Here is a 17,024-nt window from a genome sequence, read left to right as displayed (position 1 = left end):
AACATGGCAACACACGCAAATCGTATACATCTGTTTGGAATCAATGCAAATATTTGAAAATCACAAATTTAATAAAAACAAAGCAAAATCTGAATTAAAGTAACTGGATGCAAATACACAAGTTATTACAGGCGTATGGCGTCAAATTTAAAGTTACGGCAGTTAACAGGAGCACAACAAAAGTACCCCTGGGGCGTTCTAGCATGAGCGGAGTTTGGGGCTAGCGATCGGGGCTGTTCTCCCCCCTCCACGGTGATTCTATCTATCGCAAAGCCTACCCAAACAGCACATTACGCGTCTCCAGGACGAACATGCCGTCTGAAACTAGGCCGTTACGGTCGCCAGACCCGTAGGTGGGTCTAGGCTAGCACGAAGCCGAGAACGTTACAACATCGGCGACCGCCCCTGAATCTATCCAAACCTGTGGACTTGTACACGTGACACGATAAATCTCGCCAGCTCGACTAGGAACGCTTCTGCCACGTTTTCTAGTTATTTAACCTCAATTTCATTTTTAAATGTTCAATCTCTTATAACAACTGAACAAGTGTTAAAGTTTCAACGAGCAATAAACAACATTTAAATTCGCCATACAATCTTGTGAAATTTTAAACAACAAATAATTCTTATGTGAGATTAAAATTGGACATCAAATAATTGATACGATAGAAACATTCATCACCAAAATATCTACAAAACAAAACTAGCAAAGCTTTATAAAACAAAAGATCTGGTGTGAAATAAACTTGTGCAAATAAAAATATTATGTAAGGTCAAGACTGCAATGAATGAAATAATTTACGTTCAATGAAAATTATACAACAAAGGAAAATTACTGAGGTTAAAATTGTGAGATTAGAGAAATATTGTATGAGGTGAAAGTTTGCAAAGTTAACGAAATTTACAGGAGATTAATATCTGCCACACTTTATCAACGATTCAAACAAAGAGTTTACATTATGTTAAATTATGTCTTAATCCAAGTGATTGCTTACTTCAAAAAAACAATTTACTTTGAGAATTTAAAAAATTTAAAAATGTTAAATTTTTTGGTTTATTTTGTATTTAATACAAAAAAGTCGGTGCAGTAAAAGTTTCGTTATTTAAAATCTATTTTGCATCCGTTTATTTTTGTTAATTTCCATAACAAGTTATAATTTATGTGTGTATTTATTTTTAGATAAAATCCTCACTCCACTACAAGAACCAAAGAAACAACTTTCGATAGAGGAAGCAGTTCAAAAAGAAAAAAAGTGGGATACTAACAATTCAAATTCGAAAAAAATTGACAAACTCATCGGAGAAATGATTGCACTTCAAAATGTACCGTTTAATTTTGTAGAGGGACTCGGTTTTCGCAGACTGATACAAGAATTATCACCAAAGTATAATTTAAGAGGGCGCAATTTTTTTACTGACTTTGTGTGCACGGAACTGTATGGCAAAGTTGCTAACAAAGTGAAAGAATTAATCGAAAAATTTGATTACATGGCGTTTACTTCTGACATTTGGTCGGATCCAAGCTCTAATGCATCTTTGCCTAGCCTGACTTGTCATGGAATCGCAAAAAACTTCGATCGATCATTGATTATATTGAAATGCGAAACCTTCGACGACCGTCACTTAGGTGACATAATTGCAGAAAAATTTGACACCATGCTTACTGAATGGAATATTTCAAAAGAACAAGTGCACTGCATTATTCGTGACGAAGGCTCCAATATGAAAAGAGCTATGCGATTAGCAGTATTGAATGATTTGGATTGTGCAGTTCACAAGATGCAACTCGCTATTCGAAGTGGTTTACAATCGCAGGAAAACATAACAACCGTCAAACAAAAATGTAAGAAAATTTCGACTCACTTTAACCATTCCACCATTGCTCAAAAACAACTGCAAAAAATCCAGGACAGACTGAATCAACCGCATCTCAGAGTGTTTCAAGATTGTGTAACGCGATGGAACAGTACGTTTTACATGTTTGAGCGTTTTTTAAAGGTAAAAGATGCATTGAGTCTTTATATCAATGACAGTGAAATTGACCCTGTTTTGCCAGAAGAGTGGAATTATTGAATCTTGTGTTGAGCTATTGAAACCTTTTGAAGAAGCCACACGGGAACTAAGTAACTCTCATACACTTATATCATCTGTGATTCCAATAATTAAAATGCTTGGAAAAAAACTTGCTGATTATTTAACAAGACCACAGGATTCTGATCCAATTCGGGTGGCTGTCATGACTCTGAAAACTGAAGTTTCAGCAAAATTTTCTTTGTTGGAAGAGAACAATTTATATGTCATAGCCACGTACTTAGACCCGCGCTATAAGCACAAGTTTTTTACACCAGTGACCGAGGAAAATATTAAGGACGATATTTTGAAGATTAGGACAAACATAGAGAATGACGTCTCAAACTCTCAAATATCTCCAAATTTCAAAGCAGCGAAAAAAATTAAAATGGGAGATTCCCTCGTAAAAGATACGGAACAACCTGGAACATCCGGTACAACCTGAAAGCCATGCTTGAAAAGCGATCTTACCATGATGCCAGATTCGTCAAGTGAAGATGATAGTCAAGAAATATCAGAAAATGGTTCCCCTGATGCTGTCCTCAAGAAGGAATTGCTTTCGTATCGAAATAAAGCAAGGCTGAATATAAATGAAAGTCCACTTAAATGGTGGAGCGTTAATCGTACCGAATTAAAAATTTGATCTGGAATAGCACGCAGATTTTTATCGCCTCCACCAGCTAGTGTTCCCAGTGAACAGTTATTTAGTAGTGCAGGATTAATTTATGAACCTCTGAGAAATAGACCCGAACCTGAAAAGGCCGCAATATTACTTTTTATTAAATATAATTCAAGAATTTTTAATTTTCGTACTAAAAATTTGTTTATTAAATAGAAATATTAAAAACCCCCATTTTTTTAACTGATTTCTGTACATATACTAAGTTTCTTAAAAAAAAACTTGAGATCCGCATCCGTATCTGCGGATGTGAGCTCCCAAAAATCCGCATCCGCGTATGTTGAAAAATCTGCATCCGCAACATCCCTGATCCGATGTACCAATTTAAAAATCGTCTGCGCATCCATTTGTGACGTCAGGTGGCATCAACGACCTTCTGAGCTTCGCTAGGGAACTCTTGGGAATTTCAACTTGAGTTGTCATCGCTCAGGTCAAATACATCAATTAGTTCTCGGCTAACGAATGTTAATGAAATTAATAATGATAAAAATGTAATTACTGAAAACTGAACGATCCAAAAATGTGGTTTCGTATCAATTTCGATAAATGTGGGACATTAGCAAATGCAAATACCAATTTACTTTTATCACTTGGGTGTTGAAAAAAGGTTTTCGACATATTTATGCTCAGTTCTCTCCACAAACCTAAATTCTGCGATCGCATCACACATACCACTGCAACAACTGAATAATCACAAATAAATGTTTGCAATTTAAAGAATGTATTTTAAATTTCGCGCTAATTTGATGCCACTTGCCGTCACACCCGATGCGTATGCCCATCTACACTGCGCAAAATGCGCCATCGTTTTCTCGGTGCTGCAAGACAGAAACATAAGTTGATTTTCTGAATGAATTGTAGATGCGTTTACAATTCTGTAAAAAAATCCTCCTTATGCGTACATTTCATAAGCGGCTTTGTGCACGAATTATTTTGTGGAGGAGACAAACAAGTTTCATCTTCTACATCTGTAACAATGAAATGATGTTATAAATAATGAGATGAGTAGGTATTTCTAAATTAAATAAAATTGTAATTCATGTTTACTCACTTGGGATTACTGGTGATCGAATAAAATCACTAGTTACTGAGGCTGCTTCTTCAACCTTTGACGTCAAATGGACGTCGTCTTTCTTTTTCCCTTGTAGGACAACTGCAATACAAAAAGAAATAACTTTTTATCTGGCATCTTAATTAAACAGTATGTCACGAAAATCCAAAAGAGATACACTGCCGAGCATAAAATTCGGGTCACCCGTAATTTGAAGTTGTTTTAGAAATTTTTATTTTTTTCGGATTTTTTTTTGGTTGTAACATCCTCTACTAACTGATTGCTTGAAAAAAAAGTTGTTGTTCAAAGTTCATTGAAAGTAATAGAAATGAACAAATTTACTTTGATATGCGTTTCGATGAAACAAAAAAAATTTCAGGACTTCAGTACCGAGTATTCGCTCCGCTGGCAGTGAGAACAGCTTGCAAACGACGAGGCATGCTTTGGATAAGATTTTGGATCACATTCTGCGGAAGATTGTTCCATTAACGTTTCCCCATCTCATCCCAAACATGTTGAATGGGATTTAAATCTGAACTGTCCGCTCACTTATGTTTACATTTTTCACTTTTTGCAGATGATTTCGAATTATTGCAATAAACTACCATTGACAACACTACACAAACAATTTGCAATTGACAGATAACACAAAAAAAAACTATGCTGATAATGGTTTTTAAGAATTTGGCTGGAGGACTCCTTTTTTGTCAAACGCTTATCCAAACAACAAAATTTTTTTTAAAGCAATCAGTTCGTAGAGTATGTTATAATCGAAAAAAATTACGGGGTGACCCGAATTTATGCTCGGCAGTGTATATTTTTTATCGCTCATTACTTATTACTGATGACACTTTGTAATACAATTATAATTGTTTGTACATACCTGCTGATAAACAAATATTCGGAAAAGCATCTTTACGAAGTCCCCGTCTTGTTCCAGGAACTTTGAAATCGCTAGAAAAATGTCTATCACACACATATTTTTTATAGATTTCGCTTGGTTCCATGGAACTAAAAAGAGGCGCGTTGACGTTTTCAATCCATTTTTTCAGCAGCTGTTCCTCTTTGGGAAAACGATGCCTTTTGGACACCTTGTCGTCGCAGCCAGGCACACTACATTTATTTTTGAAAATAATGCTACCCTCCATTTCGCCAATCCTTGAAAATAATTCTCTATATTGATATATTTTTAAATAATATACTAAATGACAAAACAAACCTGAATGAACATCTAGAAAAAATGTACATTTTGTTATCTTACTGGAGTCATAACTTCATCAAGTTACAATTCGTATTAATCACACACAACATGATTAATTGTTACCCTAACAGTATTCAGTACGTGAAAAGGTGTTTTTGCCTAAATTACTTTTCACATATACCAATATATACAATATTCGTCAAAAAAGTGGTTTTTCTATGTGTTCGGTTTCTCTTGTCAAGTATTAAGATAATTCCAACTTACCAAAATATGCCAAATACGAATGCAAAACTACTGTATGCTTGTAGAATATAAACTCAAGAAAGCTTAGAATTCTAAAGTTCAAGTGTTCAAAACGAAATCACAGGACGAAAAGACAAAATAAAAATACCGTTGAGTATAACTTTCTCCAAATTTGCTTGTTTAAAATGATTCATCAACCAAAATCGACATGCGTATTGCTCACTGTGCAATTTTAATTAGCAACAGCGCCCTCTATCGGACGCAGGGGTAACATTTAGTGAAAGATGATCTAATAACCACTGACCACAACATACAAAATTACAAATCTACAAATAGTTGTAAGTTTCGTTAAATATGAAAGCTCCGTGACAGTAATTTTAGTAATTAGGGAATTATGGAGAAAACTAATGACCCCAGGGACATTCCCATAAAGGCACTGAGGCCAAAAACCAAAGGTTTGATTAGCGACCTGTTGAATCCGCAGACATTTATATCCACTCCAGATGGAATAATGCGGTAAGTTTTCCATGAATTCAATACTTTTTGTTAAAACACAAGAAACATAGGAACTGGCAAGGTCTAGCTGGGTTGTGCAAAATTAATGGAAATTATGAAGCTAGTCTTGTAAATAACCCAGACCCTACAAGTAAAGTGCTCAATTTATGGCAAACGCAAGACCCTGATGATAGTACTATAAAACAATTCATATTGTTTTTAGAAGAAATGGATAGGTTTGATGTTGTGGCAGATATTGACGAGTTAATTGGTATAAAAAAATCATCTTCTCTTTTCATTTCTTATGACTTTCTTTTAGACGAAGATATTAGAATATACAGAGAAAATCCACAGAGACCAGTAGTTAAACCAGTTTCTTTGGAAGCAGATAAGTATATTATTACAACACATGATGTAGAAACAATTTGCCAGGGACGTCCTTTGGAGAATTACGACGCCTTTCTGTTGTATGACGAGGATGACAGTGACTTTGCCATACAAGTTTTGGAAACCATGGAAAAAGACTACAATATGAGATTGTGTTGTAAGGGTCATTTACTAGGAGGAGGACTTGAAATGGACAAAGTGATCACTCTCATCACACAGCGGTGTAATCGAGTGGTTGTTATTTTGTCAGATACACTTTTTAAAAGTTCTGTCAATGATTATTTGGTGAGATTTACACAAGCTTTTGGGATAGGTAATATTTTCTTTTTTATTTTTTACTGCACATGTCTAATGGATGTACAGCTTCAGATACAGACAGGAAAATTGTGCCTATTGCTTATAAAGATGTAACGATTCAATCTGTCCACATTGGGAACATGTATATCTTAAATTACAAAAGAATGTTGTATTTTAATTTTTGGGACCGTCTGCGAGATAGCATAAGAGTTGGAGATATTGACAAAATGAAACTCGCGAGGTATATAAAATAGAATTTCAGTGATTAATGTGATGTTTTTATATATATTTTTTAGATCTAAACCTGACAAAGAGACCACAAAATCAGCTGTTAATGCAAATAACGATTATGAATTAAAACCATTACATCAGGCTGTACAATTGAATAATTTAGATGCTATCAATAGACCACCTTCAAATCTAAGTACAAGTGCTGATAGTAAAGAAGAAAAAAAATCTGGCTTGTTCAAAATGCTCAAAGAACATTTAAAAAAAGAAAAGAACAACTCTGTGAAACAGAAAGCCAAGAAAAACAAGCAGTTCTATAAAAAACATATAAAGGAAGCCACCGCTGTTGCCAATTAATCGCCGTTGATTTGGTAATATTAACGAGTTAACCCTATGTTGTATAAATGCTCTCTATATCTAATCCTCCAGTGATATTTTGATTTACTCAATTAATTTGTATTTTGAATATAAATTTCTGTAAATGTGGCCTAATTTAATAAATGGGACCCAACACGATTCCAGCCGGCCAAAATTGTAAAATTCAAAGTCATTAGTCATTGTTTAAAAATGCAAGCCTTGGTCTAAACCACTCCAAAACTAATAACAACGATTGAAATTAAGGTTAAACCCTATGCGGCTAAAACAAAAAAAAATTGAACTCTGGCGACCTCGAATACCAAATGTTACACTAATAAATGGTTGGCTTTTTGAAAACCACACATCAATGACCTCGAAAACGTCCAAATACAAAGTTTTACACCCTAATAACACAATTCTGAGCTTTATGTCGCCAGCACAAATCCGCTATTTCGAATTTTGAAAAGCCAGTAGGTATCATATTCCAAATTAGCTATCTTGAGAACCCACGACTGCAAGGTTTTACGCTGAAATATTACTGTATATTCGCCATTTTGATTTGGAAAAACCACAATCGATAATGGAAAACCAATTCAACGACCTCGAAAATCCCCAACTCGTTTATTATTGTAGCTGTTGTTTTTTGTTTTTGGCCAGCTAAAATCGTGTTTGATTCCTCTGTGGAACCTAGGATCAATGAATATTTTAAAAATACTTCAACGGTACCTATACATTGAAATAAATATTTTTCTCTCAAAGACTTAAAAAACTTTAAACTAAAACTAAAGTTTTTAAATAAATATAAAAATTGCACGAAATATAATTTAAAATTTTTCAGTTATGGTGTCAGCATGTGAAGGTAGAGAAGAAGGCGAGCCGACGTGTTGCGAATGTTGGAGATTATAAAAAGGAATTATGTGCAAAACATCAGTAGGTTTCCACATCAATGTAAGTTTTCTGGAAGAAATTGGTACCAGTTCTAATGGAAATGATTGAACCCAAGTCATAATTAGTTCTCAAAATCTCGAACAAATTTTGGAAATATTTCCCGTTGATCTATAATAGGTGCCACACCATCAGTAATGCAGGTGGACTATATCTGACACTATTTTCATTTATTTCAGTTTATTGTTATTATTAATAGCGATTGTGAATTAATATAAGGAATTGTGTACCCACCACACAAATTTTCAAGGAGAAATTTTGGTAATAGAGGTGGCTTTTGAAGAGGTTATAGAGACGGTGGTTTTGGAAACTGAGGTAGCTTTAAAAACAGAGGAAGATGTAAATCTCCAGGAAAAAGAGAATTCCGAAGTAGAAACAGTGGATACAACAATTTTATTGTAATCATGTACTTACCTCCCGTATTTTTCCTTATTTCTTTTTTTTTTTTCTTACTTAAAACAATTTAGGTTTCGGTACCTATCATTTTCTTATCAAATTGTAATGAATGTCCCATAAAAACGCATGCACAAAAAAATAAGTAACAGAAGAGGTAAGAACGTTGTTACTGTGATCAACCGCTGTACTATTTTTTTTAATAAAAGACATTCAATATTGCAAAGTGTGTCATTATTTAGCCTTGACTATCCACAATGATTAAATATGACATTTTTCGAAAAAGGGGGATATGTAGGTACTTCAGGGGCGAGGGAAGTTCTATTTAACCTTGGCCGATTTTTTTTGTTTCAAGATTATCTTACGAGCTTTCATATTAATTTAATTACACGCTTGAGTCTCAAAAAATCATATGTTTGTGACATATCCATGCACTGAAAGAATGAAATATCATCTAAACTATCTAAAGGAATATGCACGTTAAAAGCAAACGGAAGGTATGTCGAAGTACGACAGCATACTGTGTGTTAGTAGAAAAGAAAAAGTATAAAACTGGAATTTCATTAAAAAGTCGTTCCTCCCCTGTTTCAATAAATAGCACGACAAAAATAAATTCTTATATTCAGTAATGAAATATGTATGTACATATTATACTTTTGTGAACCCTAATACTGGCAGATCCTATTACTGATTATTATAAATATGACCGTAAACTTATAATATTTCTTTCAACTGTGTTTCGAATAGTCATTTTTAGTTATCATCAATTTTGTGACAAAAAGTACTGATATTTAAATTTAAACTGGGACCTATAAAAACGCAAACCCCGCCTTTGCTATTGACACTATTGATCTGACATTGGTTGACATAAATCGTTGTACCAACCCAAAAAAAGGCACTATACACACAAAAGATGGCCGTCTTTTGCAATCAAAATTTTATGAATGTTTTATGGTTTAATTGAGATACTTAACAACTCGTGCTGTTTTAGAATTAAATTAAATAACTAATATAAAGATATCAGAAATTTTGGTACAATTTGCCTGCAAATTAATACAACTTCTCTGAATCTACGATGCGGGAATTGTTTGGGTATTTTCGTATTTTTAGACTGAGCATGTGACTTGATTGGCAATCTCCATTATGTCAATTACGTCAACTGTCAATCAATTAGCGATGTCGGTTTACTTTCATCAAATAAATAAAGCGTTTGAAAGATGACCGTATAATAGTCGAATAGTTGTAAGTATCGTTAAATATGAAAGCTACACGATAGTAATTTTAGTAGTTAGTGAATTATGGAGGAAGCTAATGACATTAGGAACGTTTCTATTAAGGCACTGAGACCAAAAACCAAAGGTTTGATTAGCGACCTGTTGAATCCGCAGATGTTTATATCTGCACCAAATGGAGTAATGCGGTGAGTATTTCATTAATTCAATACGCTTTGTTAAAATGGAAGAAATGTAGGAATTGGCAAGGTTTGGCTGGGCTGTGCAAAATACATGCAAATTATGAAGCTAGTATTGTAAATAACCCAGACCCTACAAGTAAAGTGCTCAATTTATGGCAAACGCAAGACCCTGATAGTAGCACTATAAAACAATTCATACTGTTTTTAGAAGAAATGGATAGATTTGATGTTGTGACAGATATTGACGAGCTAATTGGTATTAAAAAAAAACATCTTTTTTCATTCCTTACGATTTTGATTTAGATGAAGACATTAGAATGTACAAAGCTCATCCGCAGGGACCAGAAATCAAACCAGTTTCTTTGGAAGCTGATAAATATATTATCACAACGGATGATGTTGAAAGACTTAGTGAAGGACGTTCCTTAGTGAATTATGATGCCTTTCTGTTGTACGACCAGGATGACATCGATTTCGCTATCCAAGTTTTGGAAACCATGGAAAAAGATTATAATATGAGATTTATTTGTAAAGATCGTGATTTAGTAGGAGGGGGACTGGAAATGGACAAAATGATCACTCTGATTACAGAGCGTTGTAACAGAGTGGTTGTTATTTTATCAGATAATTTTTTTAAAAGTTCTGTGAACGATTATTTGGTCAGATTTGCACAAGCCTTTGGGATAGGTAATATTTTCTTGTTTTTTAAAGTATTGTCTAATGTTGACCAACTTTAGATAAAGAAAGAAAAATTGTGCCTATTGTTTATAAAGACCTAACAGTTCAACCTGCTCACATTAAATACATGTTTACTTTAAACTACAAACGCATGGCGCATTTTAATTTTTGGGATCGTTTGCGAGATAGCATAAGAGTTGGAGATCTTGAAAAAATGAAAGTCATGAGGTACTTATAAAAAGGAATTTGTAATGATTTAATGTTTCTATATTTTTTTTAGATCTAAATCTGATAATGGACAGGCAATTAGATCAGTTGTTCAAGAAAATAAGGAGTGCAGATTAAAACCGATACATCAGGCTGTCAAATTTAGCAACAGTGTGGGTAACTTAAATAATCTAGATGCCATAAATGAACCACCTCTAAACCCAAGCACAAGTGCTGATAATTTAGAAAAGATTTCAGATACTAAGAAAGAGAAAAAACCTGGTTGGTTTAAAACGTTTAAAGAACATTTAAAAAAGGAGAAAAACGAGTGTATGAAACAGGAAACTAAGAAAAGCAAGCATTTCTTCAAAAAACACATAAAGAGAGCCGCCGCTGTTGCCAATTAAATGCAGTTGGTCTGGTAACGTCAGGGATAAAACTGTGTTCTATGAGTGATCTATTTATCTTTCAGTGCTATGTTGATCTACACAATTAATTTGTATTGTGAATAAATTTCTGTAAATGTGGCCTTATTTAATAAGTGCAATTATTTTTAATAAACATAAATAATAAAGTGTGTAGTTGTCATTGTTTTGCCTTTGATTTAAAACTAGCAGCATATCTTACATTAAGTTGTACCAGTGGTTGTACCATACCAAGTTGAAAAATGATTGTGTTGCGGCTAAAGTGATAATTCCTAGAATATTAGCATAAAATTCCTTTAAAATGTACGTGTAAACTAAACGTATTCAACAGTACAAGAATTCGAATAACTAGGTCATCCGTCGTTATAGAAAATTACTTTATTAGTACATCAAATCATTACTGAAACTGTAACCAGCTGTAACCTTTTTAAAAATCACTGACTAAGTAACATATTGTAATATTTATACCAAGAGATCAATAAAAAATGTGATCAAAGATGGCAATGGATTTTTGAAGCTTGTCTTTGATAGAGTTTTCGTCTTATCAGATTACCCGTCAATTTGAAAGTTTAAGTTTCCAACGATAAAAAAATTCGTCTAGCTCCCTTGGATCGTGTTATTATTGTTCTTTCGATATAATTAATCTGGCAATCAAGGTTAATCCCAATTTTTTCGTTTATGGCCTCCTATAAAATGATGACGCCATTTTATAATTTTGTAGAACAAATGTTTCTTAAATTTTACAAAACTACATACTCCACGTATGTGTAATTTAGAATCCGTGTTAAGTTTTTACCTGTGATTTTTACATTACATGGTAAGATAAGACTGATTTTGGCAAATGAGATACCCTCTAAGAAAAAAGAGGGCGGGTGGGTGGAGCTAGTATCTATTAAGACTGATTTTGGCAAATGGCATACCCTCTAAGAAAAAAGAGGGTGGGTGGGCGGGGCTAGTAACTGCTTTGATAAGACTGATTCTGGCAAATGAGATACCCTTTAAGAAAAGAGAGGGCGGGTGAGTGGGGCTAGTATCTGTTAAGACTGATTTTGGCAAATGGCCCTCTAAGAAAAGAGAGGGTGGGTATGCCCATCCACTAGCCCCCCCCCCCCCCGCTAGTATCTGCTAAAATAAATCGAGAACTCACGAAATCAAAAAAATCGAAAAGTAAATAAATTAAAAAATCTATAAATTGAAGGATGTCATTGTAAAATCGAAAAATTACAAATCGAAAAGGACAAAGTTTGAAAATTCAAGTAACGAAAATCGAAAACTCGAGAAATCAAAAAAAAAATCGAAAAGTAAAAAACTTGAAAAATCGAAAAACTAAAGAATGGAAAAATTGAAAAGGTTAGAACTGAAGAATGGAAAATTGAAAAATCGGAACATCGAAAAATGGAAAAATTAAAATATCGAGAAATTGAAATTTAAAAATTGAAAACTAGAATATCGAACTTTCGAAAACTGAAAATTTGAAAAATTGAAAATTGGAATTGTCAAAAATCGAAAAATGGAACTTGAAAATTCGAATAACGAAAATCGTAAACTCGGGAAATCAAAAAATCGAAAAGTAAAAAAGTTGAAAAATGGAAAAAACTGATGAGTGGAAGAATTGAAATATCGAAGAACTCAAAGATGAAAAATCGGGAAATCGAAAAGAAAAGAAATTGAAAATTCGAATATCGAAAATTCCATATCAAAAAGTCAAAATGTAACATTAAAAAGACTCGATAAATCTAAAATGGTCAAATTGGAAAATCGAAGAATCAAAAAGTTTCACCATCTGGATATCGAGAAATTGAGAATTGAAAAGGATTTTTTTCACTAGCAGCCATGACGCATGCAAATGTCGACTTATTTAGAGGTAGCAAATTCAACTTTTGCGACCACCGGTTCAAAAAGAAAAATTGAGGTTATGTACGCAATGTTTGATGTGATTATTTCTTAAGAAATGAACAAATGTGTGCTACAAACATTACTTGAGTATACGCATGGTAGTTGGTAGACGGTAGAAGATAAAATGATTAATTCATCAACAAGTATAAACGGTTTGCTTTGTGTTGAAGATTTAGATTAAATTTGATTAGAAATCAAAACAAAATCATGTTGCGTCAAAAAATTGAACCTTTATTTTTTGAGTTTATTGTCTTATGGTTTCTACTAGTGAAAAAAATAGTATATTAACCACGGTTGCAAAGCCACTTCTAGACCTCGCGCTTCAGAGCCCTCGACGCTGCACGTCTCGGGTTCTAATTTGCGCTCGGTCTAGAATGCTTGGCTCTGCAACCTTGGCTAATAATATACTATTTAAAAGTCAAAAACTCGAAAAACTAAATAATTAAAAACTGAAAAATCTAAAAAGTAAAAATTTTAAAAATTGAAAAATTAAAAACAAAACCAAAAAATGTGAAACTGAGATGTAGAAAAATTGGAGGATCGAACAATCAAAACAAGGAAGAGGAAAATTCTAAAAATTGAAAAATAGAAGCATCCAATAACAGAATGATCTAGAAATCAAGAAAGCAAAAAAATCTAAAATTTTAAAAAGTGAATAATTAGAAAATCTAAAAACTGAAAAATCCAGAAATTGCAAAAATGTAAAGAAATCGAAATATCAAAAAATCGAAAAATGTAAAATTTAAAAAATCGACAACTTGCAAAATCAAAAAACTGGAAACTCAAAAATTTAAAGGTTCGCAAAATTTAAAAAGTACAAATATTGAACTGAAAAGTAGAAAAATCGAAAAATCTGAATTTTAAAAACTGGAAACGTGAGATAGAAAAAAATTGTAGATTGGAAAAATCGAAATTGGAAAAATTGAAAAATCGAGAAATTGAAACATGAAAAATCGAATGTTAAAATATCAAAAATTTAAATAATTCAGAAACTGTAAAATTCCCAAAATTGAAATGTTGAACATTTGAAAAATCGAAAAATCGAAAACTTCAAAAACGAGGATACAAAAAATCAAAAACTGTAAAATCGGAATTTAATTCTATTTTGAAAAACGATAGAAGCCAAGATTCAAAACGAAGTCAGAAATGGCCCCGCCCATCCACCCTTATTCCGTTTTGAACGCTCATTTTATTGGCTCTGAAGAGGGAAGTTGTAAAGCTATTGCATTCTTATAACAGACCATCATTTGCCAAAATCAGTCTTATCTTAACTAGTATAGTATCATTATGTGGTGGCCCTGCCGGCTCTTTTCTATAATTTATGTTAATTTTTGATGTCCGAGTTTTTATGGCCGGTGGGCGTCACAAAATGGTGCCCCTTAGGTCCTGGCCCGTGAGGGCCGTTTCGGGATGCGAGAAGGGTAAGTGAAACGCGAAGCGGTTCGCTCCATAGGTAATCTATTAATAAACAAATGCTACAGTTTAAACGAGTAAACGAGACGGAACAAGATTAGGGCTCGTACATCTTATTCGTAATTAAGACTAAGAAAATATTGCGAATGATTGGAAAGAATAATAAAAGGGCAGTAAACATAAACATTAAACTAAGTTAGAAGAAACGGGCAGGGTTGTGAAATGTTCCCTTTTTAAAGTATTATTAAAACTATAATATAGATGAGAATTAGAGGGTTGTTGGCGCTTTCCTAGGTCATGGCTCGAGATTTGGGGGGGGGGGGGGGTAAGTGATATAATTACAACCCTTCCTAAGGGATAGGGCTCCCAGTGTTGGGGACGTATTCCTTGACGGCGGAGGAGTGCTGGTTCACGGGATTGAACGCGTAGATGAGATAAAAACGTGGGCAGTGCCCTATAGGGCAAACTCCTCTGATACGGCACGGGGGTCCCGAATACAGTCGAAAGAATCTGGTTTGATAAGGGGAGTCAATCACTTGATGAGCGAGATTCATCCTGATGATGTATTAAAATCACTCTGAGATGCCGATAATATGACCGATAACCCGGTCTCCGCAAGGACAGAATAGGGCATGCCGTAACTAGGTCAGTGGGACTTACATGTCGTGGAGTTAGCGGCTCGGTGGAAGATCGGAAGCGACGAAGCGCCACTGCAACAGCTGAAGAAAGTTGGCTTGGAGGATGCACTTTCGCACTTGCCACTAGCACAGCGGCCGAAAGTTGGGTATCACGATTAGACTAGGAAGCAGTCCCATCCACACGCCAGACTGAATCGGAATCGAACTGAATTTTATTTCTAATCGAGACGTTTTTATAGGGTTTTCAAGCGTGAGAATAGCGAAGAAGATGTAACAAAAAAATGCATTTCTCGCAATTTTGTCGCCGGAAACGGCGGCGAGTGTTTGTAAAAATGCATTTCCCATAATTAATTGGCATCGGACCACCCAGAATGATAACGCATTCGTCAGACTTATTGGCCTTGATCGGAAGTGTTTGCTTTGACCCCAGGTTTCCCATGCAACTTTGTATATTAATTGCAATTGGAGTGATTTGATTGGGCGCGAAGTTGTTCTCCATATTTGGGCATGGAATGCATTTTGGCGAATATTCCTGGAAGGAAGTGTGACTATGTGGGGCCGTGAGAAGCGATCGTTTGCCTTGAAGATGATATTAATTGACAATACTGGGAAGTTCGGACTTTTGGTTCCCATGATAATGAAGGGTAGAATCGTTATGGACAAATACTATGTGCTACAGTAGGACTGTTTTAAGGGTTGAAATTCCGGTTCACCACAACACTCCCCGTTTTAAGACGAAAATATGAGCCTCAAGGTGCTCGTATTTTCTCACAAGACTTATAATTACCTATAAGACTATAGCAACAGGGTCCAACAGTGAGGGTACTGTTTTTGAAAAGTTTGTTAATGCGTAAAAGTTAAAGTGCGTATCCTCGCTGTTGGCTCACAAGTTTTCGTTGCCGAGATCATACTAACACTAAGCTACTCCTTTCTGGACACGGTGATTGTGGGTTTGGTAAATCCGTACTCTTCCGTCTCGAGGGATAGTGTGGTGAGACGGTGAGTGTTCGTCTTCGACGGGGTCTGGGTCCTCTTCGTCCGTGGATGATTATAACTCACTTTCTGTAGTCGCGGTCAATCGGTTGGATATGTTTTAATACAGCACTGCACATCGCGAACTACACTGGCTTCGGGGCGGCTTGGCTGAGATAGCACAAGAAGTGGTGCTGGGAGTCTACTAGGTGGCTGGTTTGTGACTGGGTCGTGACCTGATGCTGCCTGACTGTCTGGTGGTAATCATCAGTCAATGTTACATGTTGCGGCCTAAGAAGTGTGACAGGCCTGGGCGGCTGCACTGGGATGTCATAACCATGGGGGTCATTCCAAGAGGCTGCTCTTGTGAATGGGCTGCACCTGGGGGGACCCCATATGAATCCTAGGTACGTCGGAGTGGATGGCCTGGTTGTGTTGGTGATGGCCATCCGTGGGCGCCATCTGGCACTCAATGCCCAACGATTGGATAGAACATGAAACAAAGGAGTAGATTAACAGCAACTAGCTGAAGATCACGACGAGTATTTCCCACACCACCCCCTTGTGAGCTGCGCGAATCGTAGTGTGCGATAGACCGTATCGCTGTTGATCGGCTAGAATGGGTATAAGGAGATGACGTCCCCTCACTACGTGAGCAAGAGTTAAAAGTTGTCCTTTTGGCGAATATGGCTGTTAGTTTTATTATTGGATGGTGTCCAGAAAACGTAGATTTCTTCGTAAGGAGTCCCTGGGAATTTCCATGTGATGGTCGTAACGACCAATCGTCCTTTGGCGGGACGAGGACTAAGACTCCATTGATGTCGATATTGTGACATGGTTAGTGGTGTGTCAAATGCGTTTTATTTGCCGCGATTAGCTTTCCCCGAATTCAGTCTCCACTGCCCTAAGTTAAAGCACTATTCTGCCCCAGCTTTTTTGATTGGATTACGGAGATTTCGATAAATTTATAACGATGATTGTGATTGGTGATTGACTTAAATTCAGGTATGAGCTTGGTCGTTTATGGGATTGTAT

At 35.3% G+C, this 17,024-nt stretch overlaps 4 protein-coding genes across 8 annotated transcripts; 3 read left to right on the top strand and 1 right to left on the bottom strand.

Annotated features, from left to right (window-relative positions):
- Positions 1–1,186: 1,186 nt before the first annotated feature.
- On the top strand, positions 1,187–2,761 carry LOC135128446 (zinc finger BED domain-containing protein 4-like). The gene is made up of 2 exons (XM_064055356.1): positions 1,187–1,798; positions 2,034–2,761. Exons 1-2 carry the CDS (start codon positions 1,306–1,308, stop codon positions 2,513–2,515), a joined length of 975 nt encoding a protein of 324 aa, XP_063911426.1. The 5' UTR covers positions 1,187–1,305; the 3' UTR covers positions 2,516–2,761.
- A 692-nt stretch (positions 2,762–3,453) lies between these two features.
- LOC135128445 (uncharacterized) lies at positions 3,454–5,315 on the bottom strand. Its single transcript, XM_064055355.1, has 5 exons — positions 5,266–5,315; positions 4,684–4,958; positions 3,801–3,902; positions 3,621–3,717; positions 3,454–3,567 (listed from the first exon to the last, which is right to left on the bottom strand). The coding sequence occupies exons 2-5, from the start codon at positions 4,946–4,948 to the stop codon at positions 3,462–3,464; spliced, it is 570 nt and encodes a 189-aa protein (XP_063911425.1). The 5' UTR covers positions 4,949–4,958; positions 5,266–5,315; the 3' UTR covers positions 3,454–3,461.
- A 198-nt stretch (positions 5,316–5,513) lies between these two features.
- LOC135128074 (myeloid differentiation primary response protein MyD88-like) lies at positions 5,514–8,572 on the top strand. Of its 4 annotated transcripts, none has more exons than XR_010280323.1 (8): positions 5,514–5,582; positions 5,633–5,760; positions 5,811–6,010; positions 6,059–6,439; positions 6,490–6,664; positions 6,720–7,022; positions 7,847–7,956; positions 8,133–8,572. XR_010280323.1 is itself a non-coding variant. In XM_064054897.1 (7 exons), the coding sequence occupies exons 2-6, from the start codon at positions 5,639–5,641 to the stop codon at positions 7,006–7,008; spliced, it is 1,167 nt and encodes a 388-aa protein (XP_063910967.1). In that variant the 5' UTR covers positions 5,514–5,582; positions 5,633–5,638; the 3' UTR covers positions 7,009–7,022; positions 7,847–8,572. The 4 variants fall into 4 exon arrangements, 1 of the variants encoding a protein (XP_063910967.1); XR_010280321.1 differs by having other exon boundaries at positions 7,847–8,073; XR_010280322.1 differs by having other exon boundaries at positions 6,720–7,730; positions 7,847–8,572.
- Positions 8,573–9,340: 768 nt separating this feature from the next.
- On the top strand, positions 9,341–11,219 carry LOC135128073 (myeloid differentiation primary response protein MyD88-like). 2 transcript variants are annotated; one of them, XM_064054896.1, is made up of 6 exons: positions 9,341–9,588; positions 9,639–9,766; positions 9,817–10,016; positions 10,064–10,447; positions 10,498–10,666; positions 10,719–11,219. In XM_064054896.1, exons 2-6 carry the CDS (start codon positions 9,645–9,647, stop codon positions 11,050–11,052), a joined length of 1,209 nt encoding a protein of 402 aa, XP_063910966.1. In that variant the 5' UTR covers positions 9,341–9,588; positions 9,639–9,644; the 3' UTR covers positions 11,053–11,219. The 2 variants fall into 2 exon arrangements, with proteins under 2 accessions (XP_063910966.1, XP_063910965.1); XM_064054895.1 differs by having other exon boundaries at positions 9,342–9,588; positions 9,635–9,766.
- The last annotated feature ends 5,805 nt before the right edge of the window (positions 11,220–17,024 follow it).

Source organism: Zophobas morio, unplaced genomic scaffold (assembly GCF_036711695.1).
Source record: "Zophobas morio isolate AGI-343-1 ecotype UQ-CSIRO unplaced genomic scaffold, CSIRO_AGI_Zmor_V1 ptg000012l, whole genome shotgun sequence".
NCBI lineage: Eukaryota > Metazoa > Arthropoda > Insecta > Coleoptera > Tenebrionidae > Zophobas > Zophobas morio.
Note: the sequence above shows the minus strand (reverse complement) of the source record. Positions and strands in the feature narration are given on the sequence as shown.

Coding starts and splice junctions, on each gene's coding strand:
- LOC135128445 (XM_064055355.1), bottom strand. CDS start 4,948: ATGGAGGGTAGCATTATTTTCAAAAATAAATGTAGTGTGCCTGGCTGC. Junction 3,903..4,683: donor GAATATTTGTTTATCAGCAG/GTATGTACAAAC, acceptor TTTGTATTGCAG/TTGTCCTACAAGGGAAAAAG. Junction 3,568..3,620: donor GAGGATTTTTTTACAGAATT/GTAAACGCATCT, acceptor TCTGTCTTGCAG/CACCGAGAAAACGATGGCGC.
- LOC135128446 (XM_064055356.1), top strand. CDS start 1,306: ATGATTGCACTTCAAAATGTACCGTTTAATTTTGTAGAGGGACTCGGT. Junction 1,799..2,033: donor GATGCAACTCGCTATTCGAA/GTGGTTTACAAT, acceptor TATCAATGACAG/TGAAATTGACCCTGTTTTGC.
- LOC135128074 (XM_064054897.1), top strand. CDS start 5,639: ATGGAGAAAACTAATGACCCCAGGGACATTCCCATAAAGGCACTGAGG. Junction 6,011..6,058: donor AGATATTGACGAGTTAATTG/GTATAAAAAAAT, acceptor ACTTTCTTTTAG/ACGAAGATATTAGAATATAC. Junction 6,665..6,719: donor GACAAAATGAAACTCGCGAG/GTATATAAAATA, acceptor TATATTTTTTAG/ATCTAAACCTGACAAAGAGA.
- LOC135128073 (XM_064054896.1), top strand. CDS start 9,645: ATGGAGGAAGCTAATGACATTAGGAACGTTTCTATTAAGGCACTGAGA. Junction 9,767..9,816: donor GCACCAAATGGAGTAATGCG/GTGAGTATTTCA, acceptor GAAGAAATGTAG/GAATTGGCAAGGTTTGGCTG. Junction 10,017..10,063: donor AGATATTGACGAGCTAATTG/GTATTAAAAAAA, acceptor ATTTTGATTTAG/ATGAAGACATTAGAATGTAC.